The 25399-nt window shown below is 43.1% G+C and overlaps 1 protein-coding gene across 2 annotated transcripts in view; it reads left to right on the top strand.

Annotated features, from left to right (window-relative positions):
• LOC140204803 (GTP-binding protein 1-like) overlaps positions 1-24802 on the top strand; it is a 40269-nt gene extending 15467 nt beyond the window's left edge. The window contains exons 5-12 of one of the 2 annotated variants that reach the window (XM_072271610.1): positions 5652-5775; positions 9558-9672; positions 10336-10480; positions 16330-16512; positions 18839-18974; positions 20811-20989; positions 23231-23410; positions 24385-24802. In XM_072271610.1, the coding sequence (XP_072127711.1) occupies positions 5652-5775; positions 9558-9672; positions 10336-10480; positions 16330-16512; positions 18839-18974; positions 20811-20989; positions 23231-23410; positions 24385-24474 (1152 nt within the window). In that variant the 3' untranslated portion in view covers positions 24475-24802. The remainder of the gene's footprint in view (positions 1-5651; positions 5776-9557; positions 9673-10335; positions 10481-16329; positions 16513-18838; positions 18975-20810; positions 20990-23230; positions 23411-24384) is intronic. The other variant, XR_011887711.1, reaches the window with a different exon arrangement.
• Positions 24803-25399: the final 597 nt, after the last annotated feature.

Here is a 25399-nt window from a genome sequence, read left to right as displayed (position 1 = left end):
ATTGAAAACAATGGCAATTTTCACATCTACCTAAAAGGTGATAGGTGTTGTGACGCATCTAAAATGTACTCAGTACTACAGTGGATAGATTAGTGTTAATTATATACACTCATGGGCCACTTTATTATGTACCTGCTGTACCTAATGAAGTGGCCACTGACTGTATGTTTGTGGTCTTCCGCTGCCGTAGCCCAACCACTTAAAGGTTTGATTTTTTGTGTGTTCAGAGATGGCTCTTCTCCACGCCACAGTTATAATGTGTAGTTATTTGAACTCCTTCCTGTCAGCTTGAGCCAGTCTGGCCATTCTCCTCTAACCTCTCTTATTAACATAGAACTGCCACTCACTGGGTGCCTTTGTTTCTTGCACCATTCTCTGTACTATCTAGAGACTGTTCATAAGATCAACAGTTTCTGAGATACTCAAACCACCCTGTCTGTCACCAGCAACCCTTCCATGGTTAATGTCACTTGGATCACGTTTCTTCCCCATTCTGATGTGTGGTCTGAACGACAACTGAACCCCTCGACCATGTCGGCATGCTTTATGTATTGAGTTGCTGCCACGTGATTGGCTGATTAGATACTTGCATTAATGAGTAGGTGTACCTAATAAAGTGGCCACTGAGTGCAAATATTGAAGTGTTGATGGGGGAATTGAAGCTTAACTTTGAGATGATAGAGACATTGTAGTTAGTAAAGGGAACTTCTGATAAAGTTTTGAACGTGTGATTTTCATTGCTTCTCTGCCTAGAGACTGACAGGAGCGAGTTTACCATGTAGGCACTAGTTTACTATGCTTAGGTCACTACCTGGTGAACATTGGCCACCAGGTAACCAGCTCAGAATGATAAAATCATGGAATAGTTGTCTGTGGGCAAATAACACCTCAGCTTGGTGCTGTTTTTGTCTGATTCTAGATACGCACATTTCAAAAGGTTAGGCACCATCGCTAACCAAAACACCAGTGTGCAATGTCCTTTTATGTGCCCTAGCAATAAATGTGCTGATGTGAAGAAGGGAGGAGAATACGTCCACTGTTCCTTCGAAGATAGCAAGACGGGGTTGATGGGCTTTTTTTTTTTGTTTAAAAAGTATGAGATGTAATTTTATATTCTGTGCCTCAGTACCACACAGAAAATGCTGGAGGAACTCAGCAGGTCGGGCAGCATCTATGGAAACGAATAAATAGTTGACATTTTGAACTGAGACCCTTCATCAGGACTGGAAAGCAAGGGGGAAGATGCCAAGGGGAAAAGGTGGGAGGAAGGGAAGGAGGGCAAGCCAGAAAGTGATAAGTGAAGCCAGGGAGTGGACGAGGGTGGGGAGGATGAATTAAGCTGGGAGGTGATGGGTGGAAAAGGTAAAGGGCTGGAGAAGGAGGAGTATGATAAGAGAGGGACCATGTGGTGGGGGGAAGGGAAGGAGGAGCACCAGGAGGTGATTGGCAAGTGAGGAGAAGAGGTAAGAGGCCTGAGTGGGGAATGGAAGGGTGAAGGGAAAAACTACCAGAAAAAGAAATTGATATTCATGCTATCAGGTTGGAGGCTATCTAGACAGGATATCAAGTGTTGCTCCTCCACCCTGAAAGTTGCCTCATTGTGAGAAAAGAGGAGGCCATGGACCGATATGTTGGAATGGGAAAAGGAATTAAAATGTTTTTTTTTGTGGCTGGAGTGGAGGTGCTTGAAAAAGCAGTCCTCCAATTTTATGTTGGGTCTCACAATGCAGAGGAGACCACATTGGGAGCACTGGATGGCCCCAACAGATTCGTAGGTGAAATGTTGCCTTACATAGAAGGACTTCGGGGTGCTGAATGGAGGTGGGGAGAGGAAGTGAATGGGCTGGTGAAGCGCTTCTGTTGCTCTCAGGGTTATGTACTGGATGGGAGATTAGTGGGGAGGGACGAATGAACAAGGAAATCATAGAGCAATCCCTGCGGAAAGTGGTGGTAGAGGGGCGGGGAGGTAAAGATGTGTTTGGTGGTAGGATCTCTTTGAAGATGGAAAATGATGTGTTGGATACAAAGGCTCATGGGGTGGTAGGCGAGGACAAGAGGAGCTCTATTCCTGTTAAGGTGGCGGGAAGGTGGGGTGACTGCGGATGTCCAGGAAACGGAGGAGGTGTGGGTGAGAGCAGCATCGATGGTGGAGGAAAGAAAACCGTGTTCTCTGATATCCTCCAAAGCACCAGAATGTTCTCCTCTTCCAGATACAATACAAGAGCAGGAAGGTTATTAGAAATATAAAGAAACATTAGTTAGTATTGGGTACACTTTATTCCAGTGCATTTCAGGAGAGAATGAAGAAAATATTTATCAACATGTCATTAAGGACTGGGGGGAAAAAAATTATACTCATGAGCAAGATTGGAATGAAAAAAGTTGAGAGTTTCTGGAGATTTACTTAATTAGAGGACCCTGTTTTCCTTAGCAGCGTGTAAAAGCATGTGGTTTTGTTGCTGAAACACGCTGATAATCTGTGACTTCAGTGTTTATACAATAATCCTCTGACTGCACAGTTGCAGACAGAACCTGTTCTTCAAGATAAATTAGGACGATTATGAGGGAAAAGAGGTTGAAGTTTCTCATTATATTCAAAAAGTACTTGGGTGTGCACTTGACCAGCAAGGCCACAGACCCATTGATGGAAGGTGGGATTAGGATGGTTAGTTCTTTCAAAAATAATTTTTCAAGAATTCCATGATTTATCTCCTGTTGAGATTGGTAACAATTTCTAGGCAAAGGTTGTCCTGAGAGAGGGGCTTTGCAGGCAGGTGTGCAGTTGGAAAGCTATTGTGTTAACACTGTCATATTTTTGGGAGATCTGGACAATGTTATATTTTGAGATGGCTTTTCCTCCAGCTTCTAGTGTTGAGCCTATCCGCCTCTGAGTGTGCACAGTGAGTCACACAAAATAAACCATTGAGTTTTTACCCAGCCTTTGTACCAACTCGTGTATGAAGTAAGTGTCAGGCAAGTGTTTAGAACCTGTTGTACCTGATGGGCAAAACTCAGATTGTAACCACAGATAACAACCAAATGCAAATAGATTCTTAAATGTGAAGCTAAATTTGAGGCTTGTTCAAAGTTGGGACCTTCTAGAAGTGTTTGGCTAGTGCCGGACCCTGCTCACAGTAGTGGAATGAAAGTGCAGAGAACAGTATCGAGGTGCCTAGGCTAATGGGTTCAATTCTGTCAATGACGGCTGGAGATATAAAATTAAATTTAAATTCTGGATTATAAATGAAGCAGCTTTGGAGGCGGTGCAGTAGAGGTTTAGAGGGCATGTGCTATCATGAGAGGCTGGATAAACTTGGGTTGTTTTCTCTGGAGAGGCGGAGGATGAGGGAAGATCGGATAGAGGTTTATAAAATTATGAGGGGCATATATTGAGTAGAAAGGGAGTATCTGTTTCCCAGGACTGAAATATCTAATACCAGAGGGCATGTATTGAAGGTGGGGGGGGGGGTTGTTTCAAAGGAAATGTGAGGGGCAAATTTTTTTTTACTCAGTGGTGGATGCCTGGAATGTGCTGCCTGATATGGTGGCAGAGACAAATGCATTAGAGGCTTTTAAGAAACGTTTAGATAAGCACGTGGATGTAAGGAAGGAGGGATATGGACATTGTGTAGGTAGGAAGGATTAGTATTTGGAGGGTTTAGCTAGGTCTGGTCCATTCCTATGCTATACTGTACTATGCTATGCTATGTTCTATGGTAAAGTTTCATTAGGGCTGCACTTTGCAGCACCAACTGTAAGATAGAAACATAGAAAATAGGTGCAGGAGTAGGCCATTTGGCCCTTCGAGCCTGCACCGCCATTCAGTATGATCATGACTGATCATCCAACTCAGAACCCTGTACCTGCCTTCTCTCCATACCCCCTGATCCCTTTAGCCACAAGGGCCATATCTAACTCCCTCTTAAATATAGCCAATGAACTGGGCTCAATTGTTTCCTGTGGCAGAGAATTCCACAGATTCACCACTCTCTGTGTGAAGAAGTTTTTCCTAATCTCGGTCCTAAAATGCTTCCCCTTTATCCTCAAACTGTGACCCCTCGTTCTGGACTTCCCCAACATCGGGAACAATCTTCCTGCATCTAGCCTGTCCAATCCCTTTAGGATTTTATACGTTTCAATAAGATCCTCCCTCAATCTTCTAAATTCCAATGAGTATAAGCCTAGTCGATCCAGTCTTTCATCATATGAAAGTCCTGCCATCCCAGGAATCAATCTGATGAACCTTCTTTGTACTCCCTCTATGGCAAGGATGTCTTTCCTCAGATTAAGGGACCAAAACTGCACACAATACTCCAGGTGTGGTCGGGGTTCAGTTCCCACCACTAAGGAGTTTGTGTGGTCTCGCCATGACCACATGGATTTCCTCTGGGTGCTCTGGTTTCCTCCTACATTCCAAAGATGTGTAGGTTAGGGTCAGTGAGTTCTGGACACAGTATGTTGGCATCAAAAGCATGGCAACGCTTGCAGCTGCCCTAGCACAATCCTTGTTTGTTTGATTTTACGTGACAAATGCATTTCACTGCCTGTTTTGACGTGTATGTGACAAATAAAGCTAATCTTAAATGTTGAAGCAAACTGATTTTGTAACTTGTGGAGTTTTGTAAAAAAAAACTTGCGCGTTTGCAAGTCTCCATTTTGTTAAGGAAATGATGGCATGGTGGCACAGCTAACGGCTGCTGCCTGTGTTCTAGTGACCCACATTCAGTCCTGGTGTTACAGAGGGGTCAAATTTCCTTCCATGCCCCAAAAATCTATACGTTAGTAGGTCTCTGTAAATTCCTTCTTGTGTGGAGGTGACTGGTAAAATCTGAGGGGTGAGGTTGATGGGAATATAGGGAGGATAAAATGTGTTTAGGTAGGAATGCTGTTAAGACGGATATTTGGGATGAACTAGTGGGCCTGTTTCCTTGCAGTACATCAGATCTCTGAAATCTGCTGTTCTACTTGTCCTGGCCATTGTTTCAGCAAACCCTCAATGTTGAATATTCTTTGAAATGATTCAGCAAGTCACTCTGTTTGTGGTCAGTTAACAAGGTGCAGTCATTGCTAGCCTACTCAGCTTGCCCATGCTCTCCGGAAGTACAGCAGAATTTAAAAATGGTAACAGCCACTTTTGGAAAGAAAGGTCAGCTTTATTTGTCACGTGCACATCGAAACGTGTAGTGAAATGCATGGTTTGTGACAAATCAGCGATGATGGTGCTGGGCAGCCTGCTGGTATCGCCATGGTATTTCCCTCTTATTAAAGTGCTAACTGCTTTTAGTGGACTGAAGCTGGGAGTGTTAGAGGTCAGAGAGGGTAAATTAGCTATTCCTTAAACTACCAGTTATCTTAGCAAACTGGGAATGTAGACGATGAAAGGAGAAGATTTGAAACTTGCTGTTCAGGCTCCAGCTTTGCAACTGTGGAGAATGTGTGCAGGAGCTTGAGTGGTAAGAAAGGAACTTCCAATTACCTTGTGCCAGTCATGACCTTGGGACATCCGTGCCTCACAGCTAACGGAGGTAAGTTTCATGGTGTGGTTGATGTTGTAATGCCACACTTGATGTGTGCAAAGGGGAGTTGGGTCTTTGTAACGGAAATCTTAACTGCTGTATTCTGACAACTGGGTATAATTTTATTTCTTCAAGGTTGGCAGCAATGCAGGAATTGTTGGCATGACAAAAGAGCATCTAGGGCTGGCACTGGCACTCAACGTTCCTGTCTTTGTGGTGGTGACTAAGATCGACATGTGCCCATCTAATATCTTGCAAGGTAAGTAGGGAGATTATCACTCTCTATTTGATTCATTTGTAAATAAACTGGTTTCTTATTTGCATCTTTCTGTGGTTAGTCTGCCTAAATACGAGGCAACTGTTGTTAGTAAGTATGTATGCCGTCACTGTTTACCGTCAGAGCAGCCTCTTGTGAGTCTCAAAGGCTGTGCAAGATGGTGCTGGCGACCAACAGCGACAAAGTACGGGTAGCTCACAAAACTACCAGATAACGTAGTACAGGGGTTCCCAACCTGGGGTCCACAGACCCCTCAGTTAATGGTAGGGATCCATGACTTAAAGTTTGGGAACCCCTCTTCTAGTAGATGTACTTCTGAATTACGACAGCTGCAGGCCACAGACTGTAATTTCACTGTAAGGGATGTACTTTTTGAACCGACTGAATGAACTGGCACTTTTGCGTTCTCCTGGGGGTTTCACTGAACCAGACTCATGAGTGCCGGGAAGGCCATTGCTGGGGGATGGATGCTTTGTCAAGGCCCGATAGCTGAAGAGGAACCTGTGCTCCGCTCCATTACTTGAGCAAGATTAAAATCCTTGCGGCCGAGAGCGGAAAACAAAACAGGTGATCAGCGCCTTTGGCCTACGTTTGCCCCATCGGGTGGGAGGTGCAGAAGTCTTGGTCCCATGCCGCCAGGTTCGGGAGCATTTGTTACTCCGCGACCATTGGGCTTGTGGACGGGCTTCATTCACCTCAGCGCTAAACTGGCTCTGCAGTTGTAGACTCACTTTTGTAGACTCGGCAGTTCATGTTCCATGTGTTTTGTTAACTTTTTTAACGACTTGCATTATTTGTCCTCTTTTGCATATTGGATTTGCAGTGGTCTTTGTGTTTTTTCATAAATTTGAGTATACCACTTTCATGTGACTTGACAAAGGTCAATGTGGGGGCTTGGAAATCGAATTGGTATTAAAATTTTTCAGTGACTTTCCCATTCTTTGGAAAATTGTTTTCCAAATTGCATGCAGTGGAAATTTGTAAACTTGTTTCTGAGTTGTATGAAACTGTTTTCATAGTTCCCAGTGTGTTATTACAGGCAGTCATTGCTCGAACATTTTGTTTCAGATGGGTAGTTCTGCTTTAATATGGAAGTTGCATTTCTAAGAAATCTTGCATCATGGAAATCATGTTATTAAAACTAGAAGTTCAAACTCACAATAAGTTATTTTTATTACAAGCTTTAAAAATATTTAATAGTGATGTTTGTTTTGTTAATGCTTAATTCTAAAGGCATTTAGACTGTGAGGTGTGGGGAGGTGAGAGTATGGTTATGTTACATTATGTAATAAAAGTATTGCTGTAGATTTGTTAGTAGAAGCAGTTTTTTTTTTGTTTCCATTGGCTTCCCCAGTGAAACTAGCAGCCTGTTGGTAAAATACAATGGTTTCTCTTTACTGTGGGGAGGTTACATGTAAACAGTTTGTACCAAGACTTTTCTTCTAAAACAGCTTTATTTTTTCTCTGCTTATCAGTTTCCAAAGTAACTGTGGTTCTCTAGTATGTATTAAGTACTCTCTAGTATAATGTGATTGAAATCGTGTTATAATTTATTCAGTTTGCATGACGCAAATAAAGACTTGTCTGCTTGTACTCCTTTCCCCAGCCCCACCTTCTTGTTCTGGGATCTTCCCCTTCCTTTCCAGTTCTGAGGAAGGGTCTGGGCCCGAAACATGACTGTTTACTCTTTTCCATAGATGCTACCTGACCTGCTCAGTTCCTCTGGCACTTTGTGGGTGTGTTGCCGTGGATTTCCAGCATCTGCAGACTTTCTTGTATCTGCAGAATCTCTTGTGTTCACAATGTTGCCTAATTTGCCAATCTACACAAGATATAGAACTACCTGCATTTGGAAATGTTTGATAGTATGTACAGGCTGAGTGACATTGATTCATTATAAATATTTCTGCATCACATTAACATCTGACAGGTGTGGCTGACTGGGTGTATTGAGAAAATGGATATGGAGCTACTGTAAACAGGCATCGTTAACCCACCCTGCCTGAGTTTAAGGGGACTCAATTTCAGCTGCTAGCATTTATCATGGAGTTGCAGCACTATGCACATTGATAGAAAAAGTTTTGGCAACAGTGTGACCTGTTAACAAACACAAGGTGCAATTTTTTCAAAAATTTCCCCTAATCATTCCTATTTCATTGGAAGGGGAGGTTAAAACTTGCAGGAAACATGCATATAATTTACTTGAATGATCGAAGACCAAATGACTGGCCATATTTTGTTTCTTCAGTGCTATTTTTAAACATGCAATTTGAATCTATCTCAGTCCATTTAGAGATGAAAGAAAAATCTTCATTATTGAATTCAATGACTGCTATACTAAGTTTCTATGCCTAGTTGAAACCTAATTCTTGTATCAATGGCATCTTGAGGTCAGCCAGGATAATATTGTGTGGTAAATCTTTACTTCACCCCTCCCCCTCCCGGTTTCACCTATCACCTTGTGCTTCTCCCTCCCTCCCCCCCCCACCTTTTAACTCTGCCCTCATCTGTTTTTCTCCAGTCCTGCTGAAGTGTCTCTGCCCGAAATGTTGACTATACTTATTTTCCATAGACCCTGCCTGGCCTGCTGAGTTCCTTTAGCATTTTGGGTGTCACTTAAATTGTATTTCTTCCCCATTCTGATGTTTGGTCTGAACAACAACTGAATGTCTTCACCACATCTGCATGTTTTTTATGCATTGAGTTGTTGCCACATAATTAGCTGATTAGATATTTGCATGAACAAGTAGGTGTACCTAATGAAGTGACCACTGAGTTTGTCTGTCTTATGTTGTATTGTTATCTATTATAAGGCCATAAGATATCGAGCAGAATTAAGTCATTTGGCCCAATGAGTCTGCTCTGCTATTTCATGTCAGATCCATTTTCCTCGCGGCCCCAATCTCCTGCCGCCTTGCCCTGACTAATCAAGAATCTATCAACCTCAATTTAAATACACCTGGCCTCCACAGCTGCCTGTGGCAATAAATTCTGGAGAAATTCCTTCTCGTCTCCTTCCTAAGTATTTTGAGGCTGTGCCCTGTGGTCTTAGACTCCCCCAGTGTGCTCTGGTGTTAGACTCCACCACCATAGGAAATATTCTCTCCATATCCACGTGTGTGTGTGTGTGTGTGTGTGTATATATATATATATATATATATAAAATATACATCCAGTTGTGTAATCTCAATGCAATGATAATTGATCAAGAGGGAATACAGAATATGTTTGACATCTTATAAGGATGTTATGACCATGATTAACTGTTGTAGAAGGCACTGTTTGATTTTTAAGAAAGGCAGACCTGTATAAAGAATACTCTAACAGCCATGCCTGGTCAGGTGAATAGGGTTTGCATCATCAAAGAATCCCAGAGACAGAATAGGAAAGACTTTCAGTGATTGGAAGGGTTGAGTGTTTACATGAGGTAGGGAGCTAGTAGCTTGGAGGCGATGGGGGTTGAGAGTGATGTGTAAACACAAAATAATCTGCAGATGCTGGGGTCAAAGCAACACTCACAACACGCTGGAGGAACACAGCAGGTCAGGCAGCATCAGTGGAAAAGATCGATCGATGTTTCGGTCCTGATGAAGGGTTCCAGCCCGAAAACGTCGATCGATCTTTTCCACTGATGCTGCCCGACCTGCTGAGTTCCTCCAGCGTGTTAGAGTGATGTGTCCTGTGCCAGTAGTGATAGTACTGTGTAATTCTAGTGGAATGTGAAAAAGCTGACAGGTTTAGTTTTGTCCCTTATTATTACCCAGAAACGCTAAAGTTGCTGCAGAGGCTGCTGAAGTCCCCAGGCTGCAGGAAGATCCCTGTCCTGGTTCAAAACAAGGACGATGTGATTGTAACAGCATCAAACTTCAGCTCTGAGAGGTAACCGCGCTGCTTTGACTAATGGGGCTCTGTTTTTGTAAACTGTCAACCCTTTTCATTTCCCTTAAAAGTGGTAACTCTCGCTGGTAAATGGTCCAATGACATGTCGTCATGGCCTGTGAACATCACTGGGTTGATCTAACAGTGAGTGTTATTGACAAGTATGAGGCTTGTTCAATGAGCCATTTCACATGAGCTTCAGTAGGGTTGGCTTAGCCCTCCTCCACAAGAGGGGTTTTTTTTTGGCCTGCCATGATGTCGTGGTAGAGTAACACATTCAATTTTTATCATACAATGTTTAAATTTGCTAAGACTCTATGATCCTGGATGTCTAACGTTCTCTCTGCCTGGGAGTATCTTTGCTTAAATAAGTCAAGCTTCCTTAAGTGGCTTGTTGATTTAATACAGTAAGTTGAAGGGATTTGAATAGACTGAGCACAGTAGAAAAGTGTTTGTCACTTACTGTACTTTGTTACCACAAAAGGAAGTGCCTAAAATGGTCAGAGGTAGTTGCCGACCAATTAGCTTCACAAGTACCTATCTCACCTGGGTTTTGGTCTTCATTCTATATGTCTAGATCTTAATGCTTACATTTTCTTTGTCTGCTCCCTAAATGTTCTTTGTCTCTCTGTAACTCAGCATTTTCCTTGTGCTCTGCCTCAGGATGTGCCCGATTTTCCAGATCTCCAATGTGACAGGAGAGAACCTAGATCTCTTGAAGATGTTCCTGAACCTGTTGTCACCACGGACAAGTTTCAAAGAGGATGAGCCAGCGGAGTTTCAAATTGATGACACCTACTCCGTACCGGTGAGACCTTTATTGTTGGGTAGAGGTTGTTGGGGGTGGGGGGGGGGGGGAATCAACCAGAAACAATCCATAATTCCCCAGCTGATCTCTCTTGAATCAAACTGTATTTATGCCATCTTTAACACAGTAAAATGCACTTTCTTGAATTGTTAATTTTTTCTTAGTCAATGGTTCATTGGTTTCATTTAATATCAGAATGTATATAGTATACATCCTGGAATTCTTGCTGTTCGCAGACATTCATGAAACAGAAAAATAACCACAAAGAATGAATGACAGAAAAATGTTAAACCCCAAAGGCCCCCCACACACACACACAAGCAGCAGCAAAGCATCAACCCTCCCCACTCTCGCTCCCCCCACCTGCCTCAGCAAAACCGTCAGCCGTGCAAGCAATAACAAAGCTCCCAAAGAGACCACGATCTGCAGACCGTCGAAAACAACTGTTCACCCCAATAGCTCAACATGCCACAGGCTCTTTCTCACTAATGAGGGAGAGAAAGGTATCGCTGCTGCCATTGCGAGGGGGGAGGCCAACAGCTCACTGTTTTGATGTTAGTCTGTAGCATCGCTTATTTCAACAGCAGTGTACACTGCTATCTCAACGCTCCAATCTCCTGCGGTGCTTCAGATGGTGACACCGGCAAGGAAACTGGTTGTCCACAGGGCCACGTCCCGAAGGTGCCTGTCTTCCAGGCTACTCCTGGAGATACTAGGCTGCTAATAGAAGAGGTGTATTTTATCAAAGATTATAGAAGGTCAAAGGGATACCAGTCCTACTGCTCATGCAGTGGAATAGGACTGTTTCTTGAAAGTCTGTCATCTGAACCCCTGGGCATCGTGCAGGAGTTCCAGAGGACAGTATCAAAGATTAGCTTTATGTGCAGCAGGTTTATCAAAACATACAATGAAATGCGTTGTTTACGTCAAATCAACGCGGATTGTCCTGGGGAAAGGCTGCAACTGTCACCACGTTTCTGGCGCTAACATGGCATGCCCACAATCTAACTAACCCTAAACATGCATCTTTGGAATGTGGGATGAAACTGGAGCATCCGGAGGAAACACACGCAGTTATAAGGAGAACATACAAACTTCTTGCAGACAGCGGCAGAAGTTAACCTGAAGACTTGGTGCAGCACTATAAGGCATGCATTTACAGTACTGAGCAAAAGTCTTGGGCACTTACAGCTAGGGTGTCTAAGACTTTTGCGCAGTACTGTATTTGTCAACGTGGAGCAGCGGAGAGCGAGTTTGTAAATCTGGCGGGAGCAAAGGATGTTGGGAATGGCGAGGATGGAACAACCCAGGAGGGTTGTGGGACGGGTGGCAAAGTAGTGCCAGAGGTGAGGGTTGGCGTGGGTGCAGACACACCCATCCCTGAGACACCAGGCAAAGTCATTTGATTCCAAACAATTAGTTTATTGATCATTACAGAATGTTTCTCTGGTGCTTCCTGCTCTCTCCCCTCTCCCTGCCCCCCCCTTCTCCCCCTCAGTCCACAACAGAGACCCTATCAAAATCAGGTTCACCATCACGTATCTCATGATGTTTTTTTTTGTGGCAGCAGCAATGTTCCCTCTAACTTGTAGTGACTAGTGTGCTCAAAATTCTTATGCTGTGCCTTTTTTTTGCCCAGTGACAACAATGTGTGCGCACTGAATTTTTAAGTGGAAGTAAACCCGAAGCTATTCCAAGGACAATAAACTACTCAGTGCAGTTTGTTCTTCATTGTTTAAAAGAAATAAAATAATACACATCAAACAACAGGAATTCTGCAGATGCTGGAAATTCAAGCAACACACATCAAAGTTGCTGGTGAACGCAGCAGGCCAGGCAGCATCTCTAGGAAGAGGTACAGTCGACGTTTCAGGCCGAGACCCTTCGTCAGGACTAACTGAAGGAAGAGTTAGTAAGAGATTTGAAAGTGGGAGGGGGAGGGGGAGATGCAAAATGATCGGAGAAGACAGGAGGGGGAGGGATGGAGCCAAGAGCTGGACAGGTGATTGGCAAAGGGGATATGAGAGGATCATGGGACAGGAGGTCCGGGGAGAAAGACAAGGGGGGGGAACCCAGAGGATGGGCAAGGGGTATAGTCAGAGGGACAGGGGGAGAAAAAGGAGAGTTAGAGAAAGAATATGTGTATAAAAATAAATAACGGATGGGGTATGAGGGGGAGGTGGGGTATTAGCGGAAGTTAGAGAAGTCGATGTTCATGCCATCAGGTTGGAGGCTACCCAGACGGATTACAAGGTGTTGTTCCTCCAACTTGAGGGTGGCTTCATCTTTACAGTAGAAGAGGCCGTAGATACACATATTAATACACATCAATGTGTCTTATTTCTCATATACTAAACAACAGCATTAATAATATCAATCTTTTCACATATTATTGAAGTTGTTTGAAATGGTCAACAAAACATATAAAATCTCAAATCACACGTTCCTGACCTCATGAGCTTTCAGTGCAGCAGTTTCTACTGTTTCATCAAGACGTACCCCTTTCAATGAACTAGTTCTTTTATGCTTCACACCCTTGGCTTTTTTGGAATTCAACATAGTGAATCAATAAGTTCTTTGATAAAAACAGTATAAATAAGCCAGTTCTAAAATCTGCAGACAGATCATTGCAAACCCCACCTTGTCAACACCGTCCACATCAGAAATCAGAAAGGGAAATGTGATTGTGTACAATCATGAAATATACTTGAGGTGCCAATGAGGTAGGAGGTGACAACCTTCAGTGCGCAGTTTAAATTCCTTTGTGTGCTAGTACTAAAAGATGTGTGTGCGCACTTTGGAGGGATCGCTGGTCAACAGTACACTGCAATACATAACATTACTATAGTACCTAAATGACAAGTAACATCTGAGCCAAATGTCATGGACATTGTCCATCTCCATAGAACATCTTCTCAACATCTATTTGCACTATCAAGATCCTGGAGGTAATTGTCACTGTTAATGATAAATTTAACTAGGTCGGCCACACAAATGCTGATTGCAAGAACAAGTCAGTTACCAAGTATCGTGTAATGACATGTCTTCTGCCACTCAAGTCTTTGCACCATCAGCACAGCACAAATCAGGGAGAGTGATGGAACACTGCCCTCTGGCTAGATGAGTGCAGTTCCAACAGTGCTCTAACCTGACATCTACAAACCAAATCATCAAGCTTACTGGTGACACAGCAGTGGCTGGCCTCAACCACGATGACAAAACGGCATACAGAGAGGAGGTAGACCGGCTAGTAGAATGATACGAGCACAACAACTTGAGCCTCGATGTTGACAAGACCAAAGAGATGATTATGGACTATAGAGAGGTGCAGGCTGACCAGTCCTCACTGCACGTAAATGGCTCCTCCTTGGAGAGTTAGGAGCACTGAGTTTCTGGGCATGCACATTACGGATAATCTCAACTGGTCCCTCAATTTCACCTGGTCAAAAAAAATCACTGCAGCGTCTCCAATCTGAGGAGACTGAGGCAAGTGAGGCTCCTCCCATTTTAACCTCTCTTTTTTACAAGAGCACCATTGAGAGTGTGCTGACCAGCTGTATCACACTGGTATGGGAATTGCAAGGCTTCTCAGCACAAAGCATTGAGAGGATCATTGGGGTCCCTCTTCAGGAGCACGGCGTACATAGGATCTCTAGCACATTTAGCATTGTCACTGATCCCTCCCATCTGTCCAACAATCTCTTTGGCCCTCCCCCCCCCCCCCCCCCACCATCAGACAGGAGGTATAGTGGCATTAGGATAGGAAACAGCTTCTAACACAGCTCCCCCCGCCCCTCCCCAGGCCATAAGACTGCCGAACTACCTGCCACTGCCCAGGTAGTGTCATTAGCATTACACTTTTACTTTTTAACTGGTATGCACCCTGTTGTTAATTTATTTGTGGTAATATTACTTTGTGTTCTGGGTATGAGTTGTATATGCTGTGTTGTGCAGCTTGGTCTGAAGGAGCGTTGTCTCCTTTGGCAGTATACCTGTTTACGGTTGAATTACAATTAACTTGAATTTGAAGGTAGCTGGTTTGCTGGGTTTACCGCCCACCAAAGATGCAGCATGAATCATCCGCAAAATGTACTGCAGCAACTTGCAGAGGCTGCCGTGACGCCAAGTCATGTGAACTCTGAAGGTTTTGAGCAACAGGTTCATGAGAACACTACCTGCACTTCTCTAAGTTTCCAATAGTCATGATATAGAAAAAGACCAGTTCTTCACTGTGACTGCCTAAATCAAAGTTCAAAATAAATTATCGAAGTACATATATGTCACCATATACTAACTTGAGATTCATTTTCTTGTGGGCAATCCAAAGAAACACACAGAATCGATGAAAAACTACACACAAATGACAACAAATTGTGCAAATACAAAAAGAAAAGTGAAATAATCATCATAATGGGTAAAAATTAATAAATAATATTGAGAACATGAGTTGCTGAGTTCCTGAAAATAAGTCGATAGGTTGTGGGATCAGCTCTGTGTTGAGGTGAGTGAAGTTACTCACGCTGGTTCAGGAGCCTGATGATTACGGGATACTAACTGTCCATGTCCCTGGTGCGGCAAGGATCAAGGCACCAGTATCTCCTCTCTGATGGCAGCAGTAAGAAGCGAGAATGGACTGGATGGTGGGGGTCCTAGATGTTGGCTGCAGCTTTCCTGCAACAACTCTCCATGTAGACCTGCTCAGTGGTGGGGAGGGATTTACCTGTGATGGAGTGGGCTGTACCTTTTCGAGGGCATTGGTGTTTCCGTACCAGGCTGTGATGCAACCAGTCGGCTTACTCTCCACTGTGCATCTATAGATGTCTATACTGAGACTAAAGTCCAGAAAGTCTGTACTTAGATCATAGCACATTACGGGCCCTTTGGCACAAAATGGTGTGCTGACCTTTTAACCTATTTCAAGATCAATTCAGTGCTTAGCCATTTCTGTCCTGGGTTACAAAGGTTATTGCTGTCCCCTATATCTGTGCTTCTGCTCAGCAGAGTGGGAATTATTCTGCTAGAAGGACTAGAATAGTTGGAGAAGATGACTTAGCAGCATGTTTCCCATGGCAAATGGAGATAAATGCTGACTTTGACAGTTATGCCCACCTCCAATTCTTAATTTAAAAAAAATTAAATAAAATTTGACACCAAGCCATGGGATGAATTATTTGTATAGATGATGAAAAGCTTGTAATATTGGAAATTTTTAAGAAGCATGGAAGGAATGAGGCAAAGACTTTTCAAAGAGGATTTCAGAACTTGGGAGTCCAGCCACTAGGGGCATAAACTTGAACTGCAGTAAACCCTGGCTTGTTGAAGGGAATATTCCTGAGACAGGCTCTGAAAAATAGGGCATTACCTTTTGGCCCATGATGTTACGCTGAGCTAATTAAACTAGTAATTAAATGTTTGGTTATACTAATCCCTTCTGCTTACACTATGTCCATATTCCACCATTCTCTGAAAATTCATGTGCCTATCTAAGAGTCTCTTGGCCTCTATCGGATTTGCCTCCATCACAACCCTGGCATTCCAGACACCAGCCACACTGCTATTAAACAAAGCAGCAGAAAATGGGTGATTAACTGAAACTATTGAATCCTTCCAATATACTACAGTGAACATTTCTGACATTGCAACACTTTGACTTGTCCCTTTAGGCCTGGTTAAGGGGTGTGGGTAAGAGCTCAATATTTACGGGGAAATTCTTACCTAAGCAGGGCCTTGGCATAATTCCTTGTGAAAATATGTGAAGCTATGGGGAAATTATTATCGATGACTGGGTTTCCCTGACACTTGCCATTAACTCGCAATCCCTGCAATGCTCCCACTTTATTTTTTTCTAGGGTGTTGGAACAGTGGTATCTGGAACCACACTACGAGGTCTTATTCGATTGAATGACATTTTGCTGCTAGGACCTGACCCGCTGGGGAACTTCATACCCATTGCAGTGAAGTCTATCCACAGGAAACGAATGCCAGTCCGTGAAGTGCGGGGTGGCCAAACTGCTTCCTTTGCTTTGAAGAAGGTATTTGATACTTGCTGTACGCAGTTACTAACATTTCATTAATGTTCAGGATGCCAAGGCCCATTTCTTCCATCATGTACCACCTGATGCACAGTCTGAATATATAAACAGTTCCTCCAATTTTACAGATCTAAAATTTGTGACATATTTAGTCCATTTGGCCCAACTGGTGTGCTGTTCCACAAGCTTCTGTGCATAATTGTCCTCTGAACACATCGGAACAAACATCAGTAAATTCCCTTTACTCCTAAGGGTGTGATTGTGTTGAAATGGAACAGGGCAAGATTTGTATGAAGCACAAAATGCCAATTGTGACCTGTCTGCTTGGAATGGGCAGATTCTCTGCTACATATTTTGTGCTTATCTATTTTTTGTAAATTCTTCAGTGCGGTTTACCTTTCCTAATTTAGAGTATTCACTCTGATTGGAGAAGGTCATGAATTCTTATGAAATTAGTCAGTTACCAAATTGACTTAGAATTACAGAGGCAGCTGGCTTAACATATGGTGACTGCTTGGGTTAGAAATTCGCCCTTGGAGAATTCGCAAATCACCACCCAAAAAAATTCGAGATCGAGATTAAAATTTAGTTGAAGGGCAGAGTAGACTCTATGGACTGAATGGCCTAATTCTGCTGCTTATAGTAGAAAACTTACTCTTGCAGAATTTATTTGGGGAGGGAATCAACCCTTTTCTTGATACTCACAGATGACATGGCTTCTCATTACTGAAGATCGTGATAGAGCCCATTCTCTAGTCTAGGAGCACAAAACCCTCCCTCCCCTTAACACGGGTTGCCTGTATTTGCCACTCACATAATTGTTAAGTTAAGTGAATCTGTGGCAAGAACTTTTGGAGAAGCTGTCCTAAACTACAACTATACCAAGTCACCCGGGCACGGCACAATCATTGTGAAATGGGGAAGAGAATAATTTCTGCTCACAGAAATGTAAAAAAAATGTATATTTAGACTATTTTGGAGGACGACGAATGATTTAATAGGTTAACAGTAGACCAAGTGCAGGCTGACAAAATGGGGACAGCCCTTGGTACAATCCTTTGAAGGGTTTGTGACAATCAGGAAGTAAACATTTTCATATTTGGCTTGTGTTGTGGGGGAAATATAATTATGGTGTTCAATAGTAACTGGGTAAACACATGAAAGGAAAAAATTTTCAGGGCCACAGGGAGAACTGAATTGTTTTAGCACAGCTGTTCTACATATGATGGGTAAAGTGGCCTCCAACGGTCCTGTAATCTTTCTGTAGCTCTCGTGTGTAAAAACTGTGGAAAAGTCTGTCTTCTGCTGAACCCTATGAGGAGTGCAATGTTAGAATGCAGTCAGGAAGTCACTAATAGATGCCTGACTGGAAGCTCAGGGTTTCACTTATGGTATACGGAGAAGTGGAATTGTCAGTAATTTTGGGATAATATCACAGGAATCAAATATGGAAATGTTCATTTCCTGATTGTTTCTAGTCCTTCCCAAAATAAGAAAGGATTATTACCTTTTAATACAAGAAAGATAACAATCCTTAGTTATTTTTGGGAAGGAATAGGGACAATGGGGGTGAACATTTTCATATTTGACTCATTTATAATTTAAAATTTCCCCTTTTGCATTCCTGAATCCCAGGCTTTACTAGAGAAAAGAGCCTCCTTCCCACCCTCCCCCCACCTTTATAGGGCCTCTGCCCCTTCCTCCTTCAGTCCTGATGAAGGGTTCCAGCCTGAAACGTTGACTGATCGTTTCCACGGATGCTGCCCAACCTGCTGAGTTGCTCCAGCTTGTTGAGTGTTGAAAAGAGCCTCGTTCTGTATGGTCGTACTTAATGTTATCTTCCTGCTGTAGGTCACATCACCTAAGGGATGACAAGGGAGCTAGCAGCTGAGGATGCTACTCCTGGTTTTCTTTGCAAGTGATGATTCCACATAACTGTGTGTGTGGGTGGGGTGGGGGGGGGGGATGAAGAGACCACATCCAAGGAGAATAATATGAGGAGAAAGTTATAAAATTTATCTAGTCCCTGGGTTAAATATTTTGGAACCTGCACCTTCACAAAAAGTGGTTTGAAATATTTTCAATCATTAGATCATTTACTCCATTGGCCAATGAGCCAGATTTGGAAATAAGAGAATTTAAAGTTGGATTTGGTAAAATGTCATAAGAAGGGGATGTTGGGGAAGGGGTGTTTGTCTCTACCCCTGCTTCAGTTTGTGGCTGAGTTGGTCATTATCTACCTTAAAACCACAACAGAACCCTGCCAATAACATTTATATTGTGTACTTCAAATGTAGAAATTAATGGAACTCTTGTTCCTACTCAGATTAAGCGATCGTCCATCCGAAAGGGCATGGTGATGGTCTCTCCAAAACTGAATCCTCAGGCTTCCTGGGAATTTGAAGGAGAAATCCTGGTGCTACACCATCCGACAACCATCAGTCCCCGCTACCAGGCCATGGGTAAGCAAACTGGGTGGAAGTTGCTTTGCAGAATTCCCATCTCTGTTCTCCACCCGCACCCCAAGTTGGGAATGATTTGTTTATGCCAGATGCTCGAGTTTCACAGGGTCAGGAAGAGGTGAAATTAGCTTCTCAAGGTAGAATCTTGGTGCAAACTCCACACCAAGTACTGGAACATAATCCAAACTGAAACCCCCAGTACTGCAGTACAGATTGAGTACCCCTTATCTGAAGTGCTTGGGGCTGGAAGTGCCGTTGATTTTGGAATATATAATAATCTAGCTTGGGAGCACCATCATTTCCAACTCTAAACTTATGTGCTACCGCTAAACAGTCTTTGTTTTACACTTGTTCATCACACAAGTACTTAACAATAAAATGATTACATATTAATATAATGAAAATATAATGTGTGCAAGGTAACAAAAGCAGCACAGCAGCATTGGGAGAGAATACCTGAATTAGCCGTTGAACAACGGCAGGCTTTCGGTCTCCACCTATGATGCCGTGTTTTGTTTAAGGTTACAGTGCACTATTTGAATTGTTTTCAGTTTTGGGTAAGGTATAAAAAATAATCAGTATCGTAGACTTATTCTGGTGTTAGAATTTTGTGATCAGCAGATGCTTTAAAAGTTGAGTGCCCTTCCTTTTCTTGAATTTCTGCAACCAGCCTGCCATATAATCACAATTACTTTCAATTTTCAGCTGTCATGATAGATTTTTGCGTGTTTCATGATCAGCATACCATTAAGCAGCATATGTTCACTCCAATGCTGATTGATGATCAAGATCTTCATTTTCCACTTTATGCAGTTTTTCTATTTTTCACGAACTTCTGTTCATTACGCATGTGAGATCACTTCTCAGTAAAACTATGTTGCACAGAGGCCTGTGCAAGGCTTTGTGGAATTTTCCATTTGTGACATGTCATCACCAAAGAAATTTTGGATTTTGGAATGACGGATAATGGGTACTCAACTTGTATTGGGGCATTGTTTAAAGTGAGCCATTAACCTATTAATACACCCAGTGGCCACTTTATTAGGTACTCTTGCTTGTTAATGCAAATATCTAATCAACCAATCGTGTGGCAGCAACTCAATGAGTAAACACATGCAGACATGTTTGTGGTTCAGTTGTTCAGACAAAGCATCAGAATGGGGAAGAAATGTGATCTAAGTGACTCTGACTGTCGGTATCAGATGGATATCTCAAACTGCTGATCTCCTGGGATTTTCTCTCACAACAGTCTCTAGAGTTTACAGAGAATGGTGTGATAAGCAAGAAAAAATCCAGTGAGCGGCCGTTCTTTGGGAGAAAATGCAATGTTAATGAGAGAGGACAGAGGAGAATGGCCAGGCTGCTTAAGGTGGACAGGAAGGCAACAGTACCTGAAATAACCATGTGTTACAACAGTGGTGTACAAAAGAGCACCTCTGAATGCACAACCTATTGAAACTTGAAGTAGACGGGCTACAGCAGCAGACCATGAACATACACTCAGTGGCCACTATTAGGTACAGGACTTGTGTCATATAGTGGCCACTGAGCGTACTTGCCTGTTGGAAATTACTTGAGCGATATTTGAGGAACAAGAGAGTTCTGACTGGAATCATGGGCTAATGTTATAAAGTTGAATTGGATAATATATTCAACTTGTGGGAGCTTGTGTTCAAAATGGGTGCAGCATCTCCTGCACCATTGACTGGAAGTTTGGCAATGAAGCCGTTTGGGTTATCCTGAGGCTGTGAAATGTCACTTACATAAACTAACTCCATAATAAATCTGCACGGTGTCTGTGTATGCCGGGTTCATTTAACTCCTTCTCATAAACAGTGCACTGTGGCAGCATTAGGCAGACGGCCACTATTCTGTCCATGAGCAAAGACTGCCTGCGCACCGGGGACAAAGCCACTGTTCACTTCCGCTTCATTAAAACTCCCGAGTATCTGCACACTGATCAACGCCTCGTTTTCCGAGAGGGCCGGACCAAAGCTGTGGGGACTATAACTAAGGTAGGAGTTACCTTACTGGGTTGCAGCAGGCTTTCAGCACCAGGGTGGGACCTGCTGTTTATATATAAACCAGAGCCCACGAGCATCTGTGGATCGAATGAGAATCTGATAACACAAGCAAATTTTTATTTTGTGATTCATCTGCCTGTGACACAGAATGGATCTCTTCTGAACTTTCTTTTGCCTTCAGTATCTGCCTATTTTAAATAGAGCACCATGAAAATTGGGAGGTCAAGCAGTATTGTAGAAAGAGTTAATATTGCAGGTCGATGCAGCTGAATGTTTTTGGCATTTTCTGCTTTTATTTCTGTTTCCAGCAGAGATTTGATTTTGGATTCAGATTCATTTTATTTACAGTATTTATCCCATGTATATCGAAACGTGGACTTAAGTGTATCATTTGCGTTAATAACCAAAAGATTTTTCACTTGGATTTCTACTGCCACCCTGTCCTCTCCTGAAAGCAACATAAGATAATGAGTCTTTTAGCTGGTTCCACTGTCAATTAGATCATGGCTGCTCTTGCCTCGCTCCTCCAGACACATTTACCCATTACAGGTCTACCCCGGGTCATAGCAGTGTCCCGTTCCGGTGAATTGTTCACAACATGAACAGTTTGCAAGTCGGAATTGAGTTCCCACATGTCAGAAGACACCTGCATCACTTTGCAAAGCCATAGTGATTTGGCCAGTCTCCCAAAGGGAGTTTGTACGTTCTTCCTGTGCCCATGTCTTTCCTCCGGCTGCTTCCAATTTATCCCACATTCCAAAGGCCTCCAGGTTAGTCGGGTAATTGGGTGGCATGGGCTCGTTGATCTGGAAGGGTCTATTACTGTGTTGTATCTCTAAATAAATTTTTAAAATGTATCAGCTGTGTGTAACTAGTGCATTCACAAATTGGAGAAGACCTGTATAAATTCCTTAATCCTTTGAAGATGGTTTTACTCCTGAATAGCCTGACTTTTAAATGTTAAGTCACGCCTCATTTCATAATTCTTAGAGGATGTAATTGCTCTTATATTTACAGTATAAAGTCCCGGTTAATATTTTAAGCCTTCAGTAGATCATGTTGTATACATGAGGGAGTATGAACCTAGTCTGTACAAACCTTACTACGAGGAAATCTGCAGATGCTGGAAATTCAATCAGCAACAAAATGTTGGTGGAACGCAGCAGGCTAGGCAGCATCTATAGGAAGAGTGGGAATGGGACGTGGAATTTAAATGTGTGGCCACTGGGAGATCCTGCTTTGTCTGGCGGACATTCCCATTCTGATATGTCTATCCACGGCCTCCTGTACTGTCAAGATGAAGTCACACTCAGGTTGGAGGAACAACACCTTGTATTCTGTCTGGGTAGCCTCCAACCTGATGGCATGAACATTGACTTCTCTAACTTCTGTTAATGCCCCACCTCCCCCTCGTACCCCATCCCTTATTTATTTTTTTTATTTCCCCCCCTTTTTTCTCCCTCTCACTATAACTCCTTGCCTGCTCTCCATCTTCCTTTGGTGCTCCCCCCCACCCCTTCTTTCTCCCTAGGCCTCCTGTCCCATGATCCTCTCCCTTCTCCAGCCCTGTATCCCCTTTACTGATCACCTGTCCAGCTCTTGGCTCCATCCCTCCCCCTCCTGTCTTCTCCTATCATTTCAGATCTCCCCCTTCCCCCTCCTTTCAAATCTCTTACTATCTCTTATTTCAGTTAGTCCTGACAAAGGGTCTCAGCCCAAAATGTTGACTGTACCTCTTCCTATAGATGCTGCCTGGCCTGCTGCGTTCACCAGCATTTTGTGTGTGTTGTCTGTACAAACCTTGTAGTTCAGCCATTAACCTGTGGACCAGATGTGGCACTGCACACCAACAGGTGTTTATGGACAGAGTTTACAATTACCACACAGCATGGCTGAAGTCGTGCATTGTGGCACTGTCACTCAGTGACAGGACTGCCTTTGGATCTGAGACAGCTAATTCAACTACCTCGGCCTCGTGCATTTGGCCATTGACATTTTTTCATTGTTTGAATAACTTGCATCCCAGCATCTGGTTTGCTCAGTCATTGTGGGATAACAGATCCATGCTAATCCAGGGTAGTGGTGGATTGCAGGAAGTGGTAGGATTAATGTGTGGTTCCAAGCATGATATGGATTTTGTGCCATTGAGAAGGGGAGTGGCTTTGGGCAATGTTCTGATCAGCCCAGTGGAGTTTATGGTAAGGACTGACTCAAGCTTCCTTTGCAAACCAGCTAATCCAGACAACGAACACATCGCCCTCCAACACCAAGCCGCTCCAACTGAAGATGCAGTCGACAAAGAAAGGTACCACAGTGAAGAAAGAGGAGGCACCGACAGCAGCAAGCTCGACTCTTGACGAAGGTCTGTCCTTGGGACAGGCAGCAGCCTTGCATGCACTGAACCAGCCTCAGGTAGGGCGATGTCTGGGTTGAAAATCTGCCCCCATCATGTGTGATCCTAGAAGATGATTGACCATAACTATACAGATGCTTCAGCCCTCCAGATTCTATTGCTATCAAGCACCCAATCCCATCCCATTCTCCTTGTCGAGGACGTGTGCCTGATAGTTCTGAGGGGAGGGGTGAGGGGTGGTGCCAGGTGTCTCCTCTCGTTCACTTTGTCCGTCTCTTTGCTTTCTCCTGCTGCATGGTTTTCAGATGCCTTCAGAGGAGGATAAACATAACCGGGATGTTAATAAGGAAAACAAGGTAGCAGTATGGATTCACTTGTTCTGGTTTGGTCATAAAGTTGAGCATGCTGCTCTTGGAGCAATCTGCATTTATAGACTGGTGTTGTTATGTTAAGGTCCATAAGATGGAACATCTTAAGTTTGATCTATCTAATAGTCCACTGAAACACTCCAGTGTGAGTGTGGAATTGTAAGTCCTTAAACCAGTCAACTTATCTATGAGAGAGAGCTCCAGTCATCCAGGATTCCCAATCACTTTCTGACACCCAGTGGCTGACCAGAGCACCAGCAGGCTTTAGCAAGTTTTCAAGCATTCTGCTAAACTATCTATGGGCGTTAAAACAAAATCCCACAGAAAGTCATCGGCCATGTTGTCTATGGCAGTAACTGGACACTGCATCTTTAGAAAGTTAAAGTTGAATAAACTTGGTTATTACTATTAAGGAAGGGGAGGGGTGGTTGCTTGATTACTGTGGGTAGTAGTTGCTGTAACCTGGCTATGCATCAGGAACTTGGAACACTTGATTGTGGTAACAATACACCCCCCCCCGCCATGGACATCTGAGGCAAGTAAGTCTTTTAGCGTGCCTTACTACTGGCCTGACCCTGCAGTGAGCTAAATCCTAGCAGGCAAGATACTAGGATCTTGCCACTGAATGTTTTGATTTTTGTTTCTCCTGTTTGATTTCTTCCCAGCCCAAGACTAGTGGCGGCAGAAGGCGAGGAGGACAAAGGCACAAGGTGAAATCCCAGGGAGCTGCTGTGATTCCAGCAAGTGGTTGTTAGGTAGTTCAGAAAGTGACTCTGCAAGACAAGAAGACACTTGTTCCATCTTGATCACTACTTCCCTAGCCCCTTCCCCTTTCTTCTTCCTCCACTGCCCCTGCCAAAAAACCAAAACTCAACCTTCTCAGAAATATCATTATGGAAGTATCCAGAACTAATTAAGAAGTGACATGAGAATTGTTACTTTTTTTAAAACAACTTTTTTTGGAATGGATTTTAACTTTTTTTTAAAACCATTTGCCGAAGGCTGATGTCAGTGTCAAATGTCTCTTTTGAATTTTGTGCATGTGCGTCACTCTTTTGATATAAAGATGTTTAATTAATCAAACATTTGCTCTTTTGAGTTTGAAGTATGCAAAGGAAATGCATTCTGCTTGTTTAATTTCAGTATTAATTTTAAATTTACTGACCACCTTTAATCAGGCTCCCACAGTTCATTCAATCTCTTGGCTGTGACTGAATTATTTATTAAAGATAGAGTTTTATTCTGTTACTTTACAAGGTTATAGTGACCTTAATAGATCTGTATTTGGCCCCGTACTGTCGTCATCAAAAAAACCTGGTACCTGAAACCACTCTTTAACCAAGTTGTCACAGAAGCCACATGACAATTTTGTCTTGGCAGTGGTGTAGCCTTGTCCCTAAAATATGATTTGTAACAGCAACAACAGTAAACCTGCTTTTGGAGAAGACTTGTTACAACCCACCTCTTGATGAGTACCTGTTTCTTGATCAGAAATGAGCAAAGCTCTGGTATAAGACTGGTTAGTGGGATCTGACCTGGGTCAGTTATTACCTTTTGCCTGGCCTGTAGTTGGAATTACTTTTGATGTGGAAAACCTTAGTCCTGTTCCTGTGGGGTTGGGGTCGGTGAAGTTTCTATTGAATAAGACCTGATCTTTGAGATGAGTAGTTCTCTTTCCTC

The sequence above is a fragment of the Mobula birostris genome, chromosome 11 (assembly GCF_030028105.1).
Source record: "Mobula birostris isolate sMobBir1 chromosome 11, sMobBir1.hap1, whole genome shotgun sequence".
In the NCBI taxonomy this organism is placed as follows: Eukaryota; Metazoa; Chordata; class Chondrichthyes; order Myliobatiformes; family Myliobatidae; genus Mobula; species Mobula birostris.
Note: the sequence above shows the minus strand (reverse complement) of the source record. Positions and strands in the feature narration are given on the sequence as shown.